Source organism: Argiope bruennichi, chromosome 1 (genome assembly GCF_947563725.1).
Source record: "Argiope bruennichi chromosome 1, qqArgBrue1.1, whole genome shotgun sequence".
Taxonomy (NCBI): Eukaryota; Metazoa; Arthropoda; class Arachnida; order Araneae; family Araneidae; genus Argiope; species Argiope bruennichi.
In genome coordinates this window covers 138,267,482-138,285,123 of record NC_079151.1, presented here as the reverse complement: position 1 = coordinate 138,285,123, position 17,642 = coordinate 138,267,482, and the positions used below count along the sequence as shown (strand labels likewise).

The following is a 17,642-nucleotide window of genomic DNA, read 5'->3' as shown; positions in this document are numbered from 1 at the left end:
TAATATCTTGATAAGCAAATTAGTCAATGGCCCAACAATTAAATGGAATAACGTAACAATAAAAAGGCAACAATCTTTAAAATATCTCGGTGTTACTATCGAATATAAGCTAAACTGGATTCCTCACCTCCTTAACACCAAAACGAAGGCGATTCTCTTATACCAAAATCTCAGCAGAATTGCTGGTTCCACATGGGGTCTGAAAAAAGAATTCAGGCGTCATCTCTACTTCACCGTTGCCGAGAGAATGATCCTACATGGAGCATCAGCTTGGGCCTATCCTCTCTCATCCCGACAACAAAGAATCCTAATCTCAATACAGAGAAAATTTCTCCTGAGTATTTCTGGAGCATTCCGAACAACATCCACGGCAGCACTGCAAGTTATAGAAGGAATTCTTCCACTTCATATCAAAGCGCAAGCAGAAGCAACCTATGTAAGAGTAAGTCGTCTTCAATTACCTAGCCATTTTCAGAATATAACATTCCATCCTGAGAACTTCGAGATGAAATGCTCTCACACAAAAATCTTCCCCTCAAACTTTCTTCTTGAGGACATAATTTCCCTCAAACAAGAATTCCAACCTACAAACAAGACGGATATTTTTACAGATGGGTCCAAAATCGAGGGGGAAACCGGCTTTGCCTACTGCGTATTCCAAAACGAACAAATTACTCATCAGTGGCTCGGCAAACTGAACGAAAATAATTCTGTCTTTCAGGCAGAGCTGCTGGCCATTAAGGAAGCATGTAAATAGGCTAGCAAATACGATCATAACGCTAAAATATGGAGTGATAGCGAGTCCAGCTTAAAAGCGATCAGTTCATTCTCCACCTCAAGCCCAATTGTTCAGGAAATTCAAGCCATTCTGCTCCCCCAACCTTCTATTAAGTTAGGATGGGTTAAAGCACATGTAGGCCACAACGGAAACGAGGTTGCAGATTCCATAGCCAAACAGGCCATTTCTGCAGGTACGCCCGTTCAATACACAGCTCCTAGAAGCCATCTGAAAAGTATTGTAAATGAATTGAGCCTACAGCGATGACAAGAAGAATGGGACAATGGCTCAACTGGCAGAAACATCCATCAAATCATCTCGAAAGTGTCCTTTAACCCATCATCTTGGAATAGGCTTGACATTATCTTTGCAACTGGCCATGGCCCTTTCCCTTCATATTTCAAGAGATTCCATATCAAAGTATCTGATCAATGTGGCTGCGGCGAAGTAGGCGATCCCCTTCATTATTCCACTAGTTGCCCTCTCACCACATCTTTTCATCTCAAAAAACCCATCCACGACCTAGAAAATATCTGGTGGACCAACGTTATGAGAAACAAGATGTCCAAGGTTAAAATTAGAAATCTTGTGCGGTTCCTACAAGAGAACGAGGAATTGATTTCTCCAGACCCAAGCCCAGTATAAATTTTCGTTTCATTTCTCAACCAAGCTCTTCTCCAGAATATATTACCTACACTCATACTCCCCACCGAACACCTCCCTCATCATTATAATATTGTATATAGTTACTTTTTATGTGTATTGAGGATATTTTATGTCTTTTTATGTGTATATTGATATTTTATGTCTTTTTTTGTGTATATTGATTTTTTTGTCTTTTTATGGGAATTTCTTTTATCTTAATAAATACTCCCTCGTATATCCTTTCAACCGACAGGGAATCCTAGAGATTCCAAGTTCGGGGATATTCTGCGGCGAAAGAAAGTGCACCACCCATCTAATGGGTCGCCACGCACGGCCAACACGTGGGGGTGCCGCCGCTCTGTTTGCTTTCTGCTTCTCATGGACAGCTCCCTCGCCTACCCTCGAGGAAAGGAAGAATCAAGCAGACAGTAAAAGGCGTGGGGGACAGTAAATATGAACGGAGTAAGGATCCCTGGGTAACTCGGAATTGGGACACCCATACTCAACTATAGTAGGTCAGCTCCTGAGGGGTTGATTACATTTTTAAAACTTTCTCTAGTTATTATAGCCACCTATAAATTGTGCATTTTGGTCATCCCTTCTTCTTTTGGGAAACAGTGTACAACAAAATCAAAACATGGAGTCTTGCGCTTTTGAATAAATTAACCATCTGCGAAGTTGGGTTCTACCATTTGGCTGGCATTTGTTTAAAGTAGTACGTAGTGGAAAATGATTTACCTTCAGCATTTTTAGCAAAAATATCAGTTGTGTTCAACAGGTCTACTTTAACACAAAACATTCTAAATTTATCTGCTATAATACTTAGCTATAAACCAGGATCATTTACACTCTCGTTTCCGTTATTGTCATTTCTGTCACTATTTTCTAATTCGGTCATATTTGTATAAGCATACGGTTCATCAACAATTTTCACTGTTTCAACATTTTTATTGCAAGACTGTGCAATTGGAGTAGAAATTTCTTCCCCAGTTGAAGTTTGAATTGTAATTCCTGAAGTTGGAGCAATTTCTTTTCCAGAACTATTTCGAAGCCGAGAAAAGTGACGTACTTGTGACTTCTTGTGAAATTTAGCTATTCTTCTGTTTTCTTTCCTGATAGTTTCTTTTTTGACACCCAAAGCGATATTTCATTGACATGGACATGGTTATATCTAACAGTATTAAGCAGTTTATAGAATGAATTATGAAATTAATATATGCTATACTATACACTAATACTTGAGTAAGTGAGATAAGTGACTTTAAATCCACTTTCCTTATATTAATAATATATGCACATTTGCACTAGACTATAATATAGACTGTAAACTTCGTATATTTCCAAATCCGTCGACTGCTCCATTTAAATTTCTTCCTTAATTCTTCTTATTTCGGTCGTGGCCGGTGAAGAAGTAGTGTAGTGTGCGTTGCTAGGATTTGATCGTTTAATTTATTTTCGTTTTACTTTTTATTTCAACAATTTAATATAAACAAATATGCACAGAAAAAATATATTGCATCAGATGTAGAAAAAAGTATATAGTTTATGATTTACAAGTTCATTGGAACCCAGCCTCATACTCGAATTCTGGGAGCCACATGCGCCCAGAAGTCGCACCGCTCTGTCTTAATCTGTCCCCCTTTTATAGGTATCACTGCGATCGTTGTCCAATAACTGAGTAAGTCGAAGCGCACCAGCCACGTGGAAACAAAAGTTTACTTTCTGTATGTTAAAACGCCATTATTATTCAGAACACTATTTTAATTCTTTATCACAGTGGGGCCCCTCAATAGCGGGGCACCAGTGCATAGCATCCAAGGCACCCCCCCCCCCCAGATGGCTGGCCCTGTGCATGGCAGCAAGTAGAGTGAGTCAATTAATTTTTACAGGCTCCACATTAGATCATATGGGATAACATAATACATTAAAAGAAAATTTGAAACAAAGCGCACAAGATTTGAACCTTGGCGATGACTTTTGGTTTCAACAAGGCAATGATCCAAACGCACTGCTACAATATAAATCCCTGGCTGTTGCAAAACAACAAAAATCAGTTGCATACTCCTAGACAATCATCACTCTCAAGCCCAATAAACATTTATGGAACGCAAGATTCTGCAACATAACATCAAAAGATATTGAAAAGAGTGACTATGATGAAATGGAATAATATTTCATCTGTGGAAACCACCAGGACAGCCTAAACTATGCCTAAACGATGGACAGAAGTTCTTAGAAATAAAATGTATCTAACCAGATATTAAAGTTTAATCGACAGTTCATCGAAGCTGTTTTTTGAAGACTTTTTTCATCTGTACGCAAACTTTTCTGATAACTTTTTGTATAATTTTAAATTATTATTATTAATAATAATTTAAAGCAATGTGCGTTATATTTCTGTAATCATTATTGATATTTAATGAATTATTCAAGAAATACTTGAAATAAAAATTAAATTAATATTGTCATTAAAATACGCTCGTATTCACTCTAGAATATTTACAGTGGGTTTGTACGCAGACATTTTCTGGCAAGTGTATAGAACTAATTGAGTAGGCTAGAGAGCGGGTTTTAACAGCTAATAATAAATTAGTTTAATTTTTCGGATGTAAACATTCGAAAAATAGAAATCGATTTAACGGGTAATATAGAATTTGTATAGTGGAGATTTCTAGGCCAGGAGACATTAATAAATTTAGTTTTAAATATATTAAGCGAAAGCAATCGAAACTGGGATTCCTTGTTGTCTATGAAATTTAAAATAACAGTTTACGAATCTTATTTTTTGGTACTGATTTGTCCTCGAGCTGGTATGGAGTGGACGTTTGCAGATGTAGGTGCCAACTCAGGTATCGTCCTCGCATTCTGACCACGGTTCAAAATGACGAGTTCCGGGCCAAAATAGCTCTAGTGTTGCTTTAAAATGGTATGTTAATATAACTAAAACTAAACTTTGGTGCTGATTTTGGAGGTGTAATGAAAATTATTTATAATGAAAACCCTTTTGTTGATTAATTGATTCCTATGGTATATAGACTTATTCATGACTGTAAAGAATAAGAAAAAGAATTTGTAATAATATATAAATAAAAAAGTTCTTTTATTAATTCTTATATTTTTAATCAACAGAATATAAATCACAAGATAGGTTACACTGCAGTAAATATAGCGACATGAGGGAAATGTTCCTCTTTGATTTCAGCAAAGAAAATGAATTTCAACCTGTAAAGATTAAAAATTAAACTTTGTAAGATTGACATCAAAAATACCATAATAAATTAATGATAAATGATAAATTGATCATCATATGATATCATATGATTTATCATATGATAATTTTCATCGTATAATAATTCTCGTCATTCTTTTGCATTATTCTTCTCAATATGCTAACGATAACACTCACAGGATAATAATTGCTATCAATATTTACGTTGTGAATTTTTGGATATGAAATTATCTCTTTAATCATTGAAATCTTAGAATAATTTTAGAGTTTAGAGCAGTTGTATCTGAAATTTGTGACTTCATTTGTGCTTCTAAGCAATCTTTTTTAAAATAATCGCAGAATTTTATGAAATCAATTATTTGAATTACAATATTATTTCACTCCATAAAAAAAACTATAGCCTTTATTGGAAACTAAAGTCAATTCAAATACGTTTAATTACATTTGAATACAAAAGAATTATAAATTGTCATTGTGCAATCCAAATATTGTATGCCAAAAATACCAAAACAAACACTTTACTGATGCAGCATACTTTCGTAGATTATCTGCTTCATTCCTGAATTATTGTATGCAATATGTGATTGCTATACAAAAAATGAGATTTTTTAATAGTGGCGCAGCTGTTGCATTAAAATTTTACAATTTTGTTACATGTAATTCTTGGAGTAGGATATATTGATGCAATAATATTGTTATTCGGATTCAATAATATTTTTGGTATAATATTATCTTTGGCTATAATGTCAACTTGAGTTATCAATAAATCATTTTTGGAGTAATTTAAAATGAGAATATAAAAATCAGCGTACTTAAATAGCATTGTTATTTAACGATTTCATTCAGAGTGATTGTCTCTTAATTGATGGAATGTTCTGTCATTACAGTATTTTACGTTCATTTATTGATTGCATTAAATCTACAATTCGTGTAACTTATATCTCTGAAAGGTAAGCTATGGAATCTATGCAGGGTGATTCTGAATTTACAGTACAAGCTTGGAGGGGACAGAAAGAACAAGGATACCGATAATATTTACATAGGAAATGCATGTCGCTGCTCATTTCATTTATAATATAGGATTGGCAATGGAAGACAAGGAAGGCAATGCTAGCAAGAACTGTTACTGAACAGAAGAAGCAACTATATACTCAGCGGAATCAAAAGAAATTCTCATAAACAAGGCCTTCAGATGTTCTCAAAAAAGTAATTGAAGCCCAAAAAACACAAGAGATCGTAGTGGCGAGGGTACTGGTCCACCACATCCACAAGAGATCGAGCCCCAAAAGTATCATTCAGAGGATTGCGGACATCACTGCCGATGTGGGCTGTTGCCGATCAGCTGATACCGCATTCCGTTACAAATGGAGTATCAACATAATTTACCTTTGCTCATAATAAAGATGAAGGTGTGTATGTGTCTGTCCATGAGCCCCCTTGCTAAGAAAAAAATGTGTGTGTGTGTGTGAGAGAGAGAGAGACAGAGAGAGAGTGCATTTGCACTCTACAAAATAGGTCGCTTGATATACACAACTAATATACATAGTTAGCAGAATGGGAATGTGCACTTGGGATATCTGTTCCTGTTGAAATTTTAGTCAAAATTTCATAATATAAAATAAATCGACATTTTGAAATTTTCGTACAATAAATCAAGAATGTATTATAGCAGAAAATTGATTTTTACATCATATTAAAATTTTAACCCAACAAAACGAAATGTATATAAAAGTTGCTGAGTAGCCAGACATTCGATTCATTGCTAACCAACTAAAAAGTTCAATCTATTCTTAAAATCTTGTATCTTTATCACTTATTCCAATGCATATTAAAATAAATATTTCAATAAAAATTGTTTAAAATCAGCATTTGCATTGGTGGCAATTGATATTTCCACTCTTCAGTGGCCTCGCAAAATTTGTCTACGTATTTTGTTATTTTAAATTTCATACGTTGACAAGATGTAAAAATTCTGTGTTTGTCACGTGTACCATTTATGGACTTTTCAATAATTACTAAGTAGTAAAAGAACAAAAATGCTCACATTGAAAGGACAAATTGTTAATAAAAATTCAGAACAAATCTCAGAAAATAAAAGTATACAATTGTACTTATCGCAACAGAAAAGTTCAACTTAAAGTAATGAATGTTCTATTAGTGAGGTGGTGAACGCAACAGAAACATCTCCCAATTCTCAAAACTTGGTTCTGCGAATGAACTGGTTTGAGAAAAACAGGAACATTTTGAATTCAAAATTCTGGCAGAGCTTCAGTAATCTGTTAGATGAATGTTTGGTTCTTTAGGATTGGGCAGATAAATTACTTACCGTTGCATTTTACGGGGCAATCTTCGGGTTTCACGCACCTTCCACTTTCTGTTTGGACAAACCCCTCGTCGCACTGACAACCTGAGAGACATATCGCAGGGCAAAATTCGGGAGGATTGTTATAATTCTCACATGTCAGTGGACACGCCGTTCCGCAATCTTCGTAATGAGCATTTTCTTCGCATTGTACTGCAAAACAATGAAAACAGAAAAAAAAAAATTAAGAGTAACAGAATTCAAGTACAATTTTCAATTGTTAATTTTATGAGCAAAATAACAACATAAAATAAGTTTTAAAAGAAAGTGCAATTTGTGATAAACAATTAGAAATTGCATGCATGTCTGTCACCTGTTTAACTACTACATTAACCTACATTAGTACAGAAATACTCATAACACTTTATTTTCTAGTACATTTATAATACAGCATGTTTTTCTTTTATCTGCAAGGTATAAATATGAGACTGGTTAATATTTCTCCTCGTTTTTCTTTTGGAGTGAAGGATTTAGAATTTAGTATGAATTTAACCGTTATTCTGTAGATGAGGCTATGCAGCGAATTTATTATCACGTTATTTATTAAAATTATCGTTTAAACATTCATAACTGGAAGATATTATGATGATCAGGATACACGTTAGAAAATTTGTTCCAAATGTACCAAATAAGCCTTTGAATTTAGTGTTCTGATAAAAGGAATGTGGAACCATTTATGTTCTTCAAGCTCATCTTTCTCTTTCTATTTTTTTATTTTCTCTCTCTCTCTCTTTCTTTCTGTCTATCTTTCTGAGAGAGTGATAGAGCTCATTTATCTCTGTCTCTCTTTCTTTTTGAGAGAGAAATAGAACTCGGTTTATCTCTCTGTTTCTTTCTCTCTCTCTCGCATTCTCTTTCTTTCTATCTTTTTGTGAGAGAGATAGAGCTCATTTATCTCTCTTGTTATATTCGCAGTCCTTCAATCATTATCTCAAAAAGAAATTTCTAGAACTCCGGGACATTCAAACGAAAAGATCCATGAAAACATGAACAAAACCTTTGTGAATTCAAAGGAAAAAAATGGCACTTTGATATAAAGTTACTGTGAACTAGCTTGAAATCAAGAAGGTAGCCATTAACAGGATTATAAATTGTAATTCGTTCCCTTCAACTCATTTAATAACGAGATTTAAACCCGTAATCATCAATTAAATATCTAAGCAAGAAACTAATAAATAGTGAGAAAATTATTTAAGTAAAAAATAATTTTTGACAATGTCTTCAAAAATAGTATGCGATGCGACAATTTTGAAGTCTCCTTTGTATCTCTCTCACGGTTTTGTCCCTTTTTTCAAGGATAGTAGGCACATAAATAAATGCAAATAGAATAAAACATGATTGATTAAAATGGGCACTACATGCAAATCATACGGATGAACAGCAGAACTTAATATTGAAAATACAAAGTATTTACAAATTATTCAGTTTTCCCTTCTTCCATTTCGGTTCGGCAGAGGAGATTCTGGAACAATCAGGGATATATCGGCTCTTATTTGCTCTATCGCTAAAATTCTGGAAAATTCCAGTATTATCTATTGTTTCACCAATATCGCCAAATTGGTCGTCAAATGGCGGCCGACTTTTTTGCCATGTCCTGAGATCACTGATTCGGCATCCGATCAGCATCTAACAGAGTTGATCGTAAAATGGTCTTTCCAGTGATTGAACTAACCATGCTAGAATATTTATATATATATATTGAGGATTTTTATTATCAGTTAAACATTATTTACCTCTACATTTCTGGTAACATTCTTCTTCAGTCTTGAAGTTGTTTTTGTTTCCACCGCATCCTCCATAAATAAAAAGACTACACGTGTCAGTGAATCGGTCGTAGTAGTATCGAGGGACGTATGCTTTACATGGACCAGTTTCTGGAAGCTTGTCGCAATCTCTCAGAGTAGCTGTAATGAATGATTTTCATGTATTAGAAATTCTGAAAAAACTCAGAAATAAAGGCGTTGGAGTTTTCAGTAATCACATTGCAATGACTCTCAGTTAGGAAGAAGAAAGATTTTTGGGATAAAATAAAAACTAATTTTAAAAATGCGACGATTAAAGATAGCTGCAACTCTGTTTTTTACAAAAGATTATGCACATTGAGGCCTTAACTGTTGGAGAGTTTTATCTCATTGCTCAAAGAGTCAGAACTTCAATTATCACGAAATTATGATAGCGTGTTAGAAATAATTAAAGAAAAAATCTTTGCATTTGGATAAGAAATAAGAGAAAATTCTAAAATAAAGTAATATGTGTTAATTTAAAATAAAAATTAAGATGCGAATTCCAATTAAAATTAAATGTAAAAACATCATTACATATAAAATAAATGAATTTTCATTATAAGCTATATATTATTTACACAAACTTTCAAAGAAGCCAAATTGTACGAGCCTGATTAGCAAATGAGACCCAAAGATCCCATTTTTAAGACCTTTCTAAAGATATGGTCACTAAAATCATGTCAGCTTAGACGCAAAGCAGCGATACAAGATGGGCAAAGCAAAATAATGGCCTGAAGGAGAAGCTAAATGAAAGAATCCGACAGAAATTGAAGCGGGTTGTTATGTCTAAAAGGAAAACAACATAGCCAAAGTGACTACTGCATAGCCACATCAGCATCCAACTTCCTCAGTGTCAATTATAATTGAGAGACGCCTTCTAAATGAGACCATTTACTGCAAAGCGACAATTTCCAAGCCACTTCACGGATTTTGATTTGAATTGATGAATGATGCTTTAAATACCAATCAGCACTTTTATTATTTGATTTCTAGTCGACTCTAAGCTGTATTACATGGCAAACATTGCCTTTCACCTCATTATCAAAGATTCCTTTATTCATTGGTGTTTCCATAGTTTTTATACCTGCATATTTCCTATATATAAATAATAAATCAGGTATTTCTCCATTTCTCCATTTTTTCTAAAGTAACGGAAGAAAAAATATGTTTACTTCCAATGTAATTTACATGACAGATAAAAAAATAGAATTTACAGTTTTACGACTATTAGAACAGATATGAAAGAGATTGCGGCGATTTTAATTGTACTGCGACGTCACGGGACTCGTTTCAATCAGAAACGTACGTGCACACTATAAACCCAACAAAAGAAAGACAATCAAATTGGCAGATTTTATTTTGGCACAAACAGACAGTTTTTTGGAATCAGGGAAGAGAAATTATATGTCTAAGTATTTTAATCGAAATGATGACAAGTAATGAATAAACAATATTCATTTCTCAAAAGTTATATTAACCGGTTTTACCCTCCGGCTCTGAAGCCGAGAACTTACCACCAGGTCACAGTGGTCCCAAGTATAACTCAAAGTTACTGAAAAGTGTGATTTTTCAGTTACTCACCCTCAGGTAACTCCAAGCGAGAACAATAATTAATTTTTACCTATTAATTTTCCTTTTTTATAATAGAATCAATTTTTACAATACCCTCACTTTACTGCTCATTTCGCAGAGAACGTTGGTGGTTAAACTCAAGAGGACTAAATTTAAATTACTGTTACCAGCTAGATAATCATTTTACTTTCTCTCAACCAACAAATGTTACTTTTAACCACAAATAACCTTATAGCTATATTTGCCTGTGTGTATAATTTATTTTTGGTTTCATGCATGCACAGAAGGTACCAGCTCAATGTAATTTGCCAAATATTCATTTCTACCTTCTGTGCAGTTTTCAAAATTTACAAAGTAGTTAGAACATAAAAATACTCACACTGTCCGATTATTATGTTAATGCAAACTCATACTTATTATAACTGATTACTCAACTCTTGGGGGACAATTTTATTAAATCTCGAAAAATAACAAAGGAACAATTATACTTATCACAACAGGAAAGCTAATCTTAAAATTATGAATGCTGTATTAGTGAAGTTGTGAACGCAACAGAAACATCTACCAAATCGCCAAACTTGCAAGAGACGGTAATTTATGAGAAGAATTTCAGCAAAAATGGAAAAATACTCACATAGGTCAAAATTACCTAACAAATATAAAGCTGCATTCATCACCTCAGAAAAATTCATCTTATTACTTTCGAAGGCACTGTGAGAGAAGTGGTGTGGGCAAACATCTTCAGTTCTGGTAGGGGTTGGCTATCTATTAGACATATTTTCACTTGTCTAGACTTAAACAAATAATCTACTTACGGTTTCCTGTTCCGGGACACTCTTCCGGTTTCACACAACCTCCATTCTCTGTTCTAACAAAGCCCTTTTTGCACTGGCAACCCTGTACACACACAGCAGCACAGGCTTGGGGAGGATTTTCATAATTTTCACATGTCAGAGGACATAACGTTCCACAACTTTCATACTGAGCATTTTCTTCGCATATTACTGCCAAACAGTAGAAAAAACATTAATGTGAGTAACAGGACACAAATATAATTTTCAATTGCTTATCCTATCAATAAAATAACACCATGAAATAAGTTTTAAAAGAAACGGTAATTTCTGATGAACACTTATAAATGGCAGGCAAGTATATCACCAGTCTAAATTACTATAATAGCCTACAAGTAGAGGAATGCTAATCCCACTGTACATTCTTGCTGTTGTTGCTTATAGCCATTATCGTAGATAAGCCCTCTGCCGATGTTCGAAATTTTAAGCTGAGTTTCAAAGTCTTTTTTTTTTCAGTTAGCTTCATCTACGGCCAGGAGTGCATCGTAGCTACTGATGCGTCGCAGCCCTTACTATGGGATGGACATCATTCAAACATCTCATTCACAGAGTGTCATTTAGACCTGCATCGCAAAACAATCACCTTTGATTTCGATTGGAAGTATTGTCTCAACTTGGAGGAATTTGTGGTTTTAACAGATTAATCCATGCACTTTCAGTGTTTCAAAATTTTTTTATAGTGGTTTGATTTGATTTTGTTGTGGTTTTGCTTGGATTTTAATTTTGAAATAATTTTTCTATTAAATTTATATTTTGCTTAATCTTGTCAGATTTTATGTCATTGTTTTGTTTATATTTATTTTTGTCTTCAATGAAACCTCAAATTATGGGATTATCGGTTCACGAGGAATCAATACTTGGGCGAAAATCAGACCCCTCACAGAAAATGTGTCTGGTTTGAATCCCTGCTCGAGGATGACCCTTGATAATGTCTTTAAGACGGATTCTTGCATTGCAATAACTTGTACATCAGGGGTATTTGCAACATCTTAAATTTGTTCAACTCTAGTAGCTCTAGTTGAAAGTGCATTTATTTTGCATTGTAGGATTTTCATGGTTTATAGCTTATAAGGAGACTGTAGATTACTTTTGAAAGGGGACAATCTGCCTAAATCCTGAAAGTTTTCCTGATTGTGTATCAAGTGAAATATTTTGCCTTCTTTTGATCATTCAATGAATTTACAAATGTAGTCTATTTCCACATGAGTAGTCTAATTCCACTTGTCTAAAATTGAATTGCTTAGCTTGTAACTTCTTCTCAATTTCGTACGTACGCCTTTGAGCGATAATTTTGTCGAAGCTTCTCTCATGCATTAAGTAGAAATATTGATCTATAAGAAGAAGGTTTACTTAAGTCCTTACCTGTCTTTGAAGTCAAGGCCACTCGAGCTCTTTTTCAAACATCTGGAAAAATCCTCTTATTAAGACATTCATTTAGCATGCCAGAAAAACAGTCAGGATGAGAGAAAAAGTATTCTAACAATCCTTTTCGTGATTCCGTCTGATCCAGGGGCTTTATTGGAATTACTTTCTAAAACTCTATGCTTAATTTCTTCTTCTGATGTGGAAGGAAAGTAAACATACCGATAGTAAATTTTAAGATGAACTTGGCCAGTCTACAAGAAAATGAAATTCTAGAATCTTAAGTAAACTTTCTCTAAATGTTGTGGTATAATCATCTACCTCTATAGGAATCTCTCGTATTTCTTTAAAGATTACTACACTATCGCTAGTCATTTTATAAACGCACTCGAAAGTATTGTATTTGACAATTTTGGATTTGAAAATTCAGAATATATTGAATATAGAAGCTGAACATTTTCTATTAAATTTAGCCAGTTCCTTTTTCAAGACAAGTTCTTTTCTTTTTCTTTCATTTTGCTCACTGGTCGAATGAAACCTTTTTCGAAGAACTCTGCTTTTAATTCTCATTCACTCAAGCTCTCCAAATTCCTCCAAGCAACATTTCCATCTCACCGCCATTAATGGAATTATTTCCATCTTAAGATTGTTTTTATTATCCTAACAAAATTTCATCCTGATCTTGTTATAAATATTTGATGTGTGACCGAAAAAAGACAAAATTATAATGTAACTTCAATTTATTGGAAGATCTTTGAAGGTTTTCCCTCAGAGCTTTTGCTAAGAGATTCTGATAGAGATTTCTTAGTGACGTGTCGAGTTAGAAAAGGAAATCTTAAGTATCTCTAAAGATATGCCGTAGCTGTTAGGTATTTTTATACCTTTGCTCGGAGCGTCAGAACTTAAAATGTCAGCAATTTTCGAGAGTGTGTTAGAAATAATTAAAGAAAAAGGCTTTGCATTTGGATTAGAAAATAAGAGAAACTTTTAAAATAAAGTAATGTGGGATAACATAAGTTAAAAAGGAAAAAATGAATTTGGATTAATATAATTACATATATAATTTATAGTGGATTATTATCAGCTACACAGTATTTACCTCTACATTTGTCCTGGCATTCTTCTTGGGTCCAGAAATTGTTCCTATTTCCTCCACATCCTCCATAAATAAACTTCTTGCAAGTATTAGTTTTTGGGTCATAGTAGTATCGAGGGAAGTATCCAAAGCATGGACCAGTTTCCTTCGGCAAGTTGCAGTCACTTGGACTTTGAGCAGCTGTAATGAATGATTTTCAAGTATTAAAATTTCTGGCAAAATTTCAGATCGAGTTTTGGGAGTTAGCGATTATTCCACAGGATTTTTTCAAATAATTCTCGACAATAGACAGAAAGTGAATTTCGGTATGATTTAAAATTAATCATATAATTAAAATGATTGCAGAAAAAAGGCCAGTACCATTTTTTTTCTTCTATAAAATGGAATGTGCATTGAAGTAGACTTTTTAGGATGCGAAAGAGAAAGAGAGAAAAGTAGCCATTAATAAGTTATCTAAGTAACATGAATAATATAGTACTTATGAGATAAAAGCTGGCAAAGTCGGTGCAATGGTTGGTCTTGAAAGATTATGTTTTTCGGGTTTTCCAAATATTTATGAATATATTGATGAACATAATTGACGAAAGTGGTCCAGTTATTGACGCTGGGAGCTTTTACCAAATTTTTATTTTGGCACATCCTTCCAAAAAAGAAGTCGACGGAGGTTACATGTTCATTTATTATCAACTAGCCACCTTTGGCGACCAGCCGGTTCGTCAATCTTAATGCTAGTTAAAATTTTCAATTAAGTATTTTATGTCTCATCTTCTAATAGCTTCTCCTTCTTCTAATAAAAATATTTTAAAATTTTAAATTTTCATACTTCTATAAGTCACTCATACTATTATGGCTCATTGCAGAATATATTTCTCTTATTTTCTGTGAGCTGCCATAAAATTTCATCTTCAAAGTGCAAATGATTAAACTGCAATTAATATAAAAAGAAATTTAAATATGAATACTGAAAACAGTATGATGCGGCACTACAGAATAATTTTCATAATTTATGTAATGTCTCAAAGAATTATTCAACAAAAATTTTTGCAGATTACCTATGAAATTAAATTTTTAGTTTTACTATCAAAATGATTTAAATGACGTCACTAATACTATTTTATTTTGTTTCGGTCTAAAAATAAAAAATTATGAAGTCTAAATTTTATATAACCTTTTGGTTCTAAGGAATCACAATCTGCGAAATATTCTGGGAACTCCAACATTTAAATAAATAAACTAACATTTCTATCTTCTGTGATCAAATTTCTCCGATTTATGAAGTTGGAATCTAACAATTTTAAAGCAATTAACATTTTTATAATCTTTGGCCAATCAGTTAAGAAACAATGGGTGCTAATTGGTGTACCTTTTTCGAGACGGTGACAGTTTGATCTAAAATTAAAAAGTAATATTCAAGTTTTCATAAATCAGTCAGTTTTAGTAATTCATTTAGTTCATTGGAATGTAACTCATTTTTAAAATATTAGAGTCTCAAGAATATTTGGTTAAATAGGAATCGTAAACCAGAGATATAGGAAAAAAATTTTAAATTCGTAATTTATCAGAGCAATGATTGAATCAAGTTACATAAAATATAATAATTTACTTCATTTAGACCACTTTAACGGATGCATGTCTATTAATTAAGGTTTGCAAATTAGGCGTTTGGCACTGATTTGAATAGATATAAAGTATATATTAAACCATGATTGCCTGAAATAAAATGGATTTATTTAATTAATAATGCAAACATCATAAAAAAACATAGAACACTTTTCCTTGCATTTATTATTATAAATTAATGTAAGGTTATTATTTTTTTATTTCATATTTATTTATTTTCATACAGACATGTGCTGAAAAATACTCTCCTAAATTCAATTTGCAATAACAGTTAACTTATTTTTTAATTTAAACTTTTACCAATGTGTTGATAACACGTTGATAAAAGCTAATTTTTTCTCATTCATGTGTAATGTGCTCGTGCAAGTTAAATTTTATTTTTATTCTGCGCGAAATAAATTGTTGGAAAAATATGGTTAACGTATTTTTTTTTCAATTCTTAAAAATAGAAACTTAATTTATAGGATAAAACATATATATCATCATAAATTTTTTAACCTTAACTTATAGCCCAAATCATATATGTGCAATAATATTTTCGGAAGTTATTGTGAAGAAACACCAAATTCGTCTTAATTTCCAATTAATTAAAATTATAATTAAAAATTCAAAAGAAAACAGATTCAAGGTGCACATTCCCGACTTCCAAAGTATACATGTTCCAAATTTGATAGGTGTAGCTCGAACAATCTGGCTTGTAGAACACCAACGCACACACTTTGAGCTTTATTATAAATGCTAGCCGACTTTGGCGACCAGACGGTTCACCAGTATTAATGCTTGCTAAAATGCTCAATTCATATTTTATGTAACTTATTCTCATAATAGGTTTTACAGCAAAGTATTCTTATGCTTCAAATTTTGATGTTAATATTATTCACTTATACTATTATGTTGGCCTTAAGCCGTTCTCTTCATTGTATTATATGTATCTACCTAATTTTCTGTAATGCAAGTAAAATTCAGTTTTAAATTAAACTGGAAATAATGAAACTACAATTAATATAAGGACGTGTTTTCGTGAATTCCAAAATGTCTTTAAAAAAATATGAGAACTGAAAACAGAATCGTTCCGCATTGAAGTCTTACGTGAACTACAGAATAATATTCATAATTTATAATATCTCAAAGAAATATTCAACAAAAATTTCGCAGATTCAGTGAAAAATTCAATTTTTAGTTTAATTTTTAAAAAGATATAAATAATAACAATATTTTATTTTTTTTAATTTATAAGTACATTTAAAAAATATGAAGCTTAAATTTTTCGAAAATTTCTTTATTTTATAATTATTACACTCTCCAATGTCATAAATCCATTCGCAATTTTACCAGAGGCTCATCACTTTATGAGGGTAAAGGCAAAAAAGACATTTATTATCAAGTGTGTGAGTGTATTTCGAACAACCCTTGCCACTGGTTTTTATTAGTTATAATGTTCGAAGCCATGCTCCTATCACACCAGAAATTGCTTGTTCTGAAACAAAGGAAATTTTGACGCCGAATATGTTCATGATCTCAATATTTATTCCATTCAAAATTGTCTTAATTTGCGTTTAATCTAAGATCAAACTCAGACAATCGAGACAATTTAATTTCAAACCCATTGTGCCCAGAAAAGTAATAAGCAATGAAACTCCGAAATGACGATTACAAGAAAACCAAGAATATAAAATGGATTTAATTTCAAAATATAAATCGTACTTACTAATGCTTTCAACTGCTGCTGCGACCAGGAGAAGAACAATGAGAACTTTCATGTTTAAGCTTCTGTGAGTATAACAAAATTTGTATGCGAATTCGCCCTTTTATTACAGTTTCACGAGCGAATTTGTTTTATTATTTTAAGCTTTTTGTTTCAATAAAATGCTAACGAACAAAACGAGACGACGAACATTAGTATATTTTGACTATATAAATATTTTGACATCTGCATAGTGTGAAATATAAGGTGAAACATATGTTTGCTAAAAGTCTGCCCGAAATCACCTTTCAAAAACTATTTTAATGACAGTTTGAAAAAAAGTGAATTTCGAAATGAATTTCGTTATAATTACAGACATATGCATCATGTAATTACAAAATCTACTTTCTGGATAAATAAAACAGATCAGCGAATATTTTCAAACTGATGATTCTAAGCATTTGGAATTTTATTTTTGAAAGTTATGATTAAAGAAACTTTAAAGAAATCTGAAATGGAGTATGAAAAGCAAGGAAAAATATTTGGTTGATGCAAAATTTAACGACATCTTCTTTTTAAAATAATTAAATTAAAAAATAAAATATAAACTATTTATTTAATCATCTAAAATCATTTAAAATATCATTCATTGTGTTTTC

The 17,642-nt window shown here is 32.6% G+C and overlaps 2 protein-coding genes across 2 annotated transcripts; one reads left to right on the top strand and one right to left on the bottom strand.

The window, feature by feature from the left end:
• Positions 1-247: 247 nt before the first annotated feature.
• Positions 248-757, top strand: LOC129975312 (uncharacterized). Its single transcript, XM_056088369.1, has one exon. It carries the CDS (start codon positions 248-250, stop codon positions 755-757), a length of 510 nt encoding a protein of 169 aa, XP_055944344.1.
• A 1,492-nt stretch (positions 758-2,249) lies between these two features.
• On the bottom strand, positions 2,250-17,059 carry LOC129975304 (carboxypeptidase inhibitor SmCI-like). Its single transcript, XM_056088362.1, has 6 exons — positions 17,008-17,059; positions 13,683-13,859; positions 11,186-11,374; positions 8,748-8,918; positions 6,979-7,167; positions 2,250-2,434 (listed from the first exon to the last, which is right to left on the bottom strand). Exons 1-6 carry the CDS (start codon positions 17,057-17,059, stop codon positions 2,250-2,252), a joined length of 963 nt encoding a protein of 320 aa, XP_055944337.1.
• Positions 17,060-17,642: the final 583 nt, after the last annotated feature.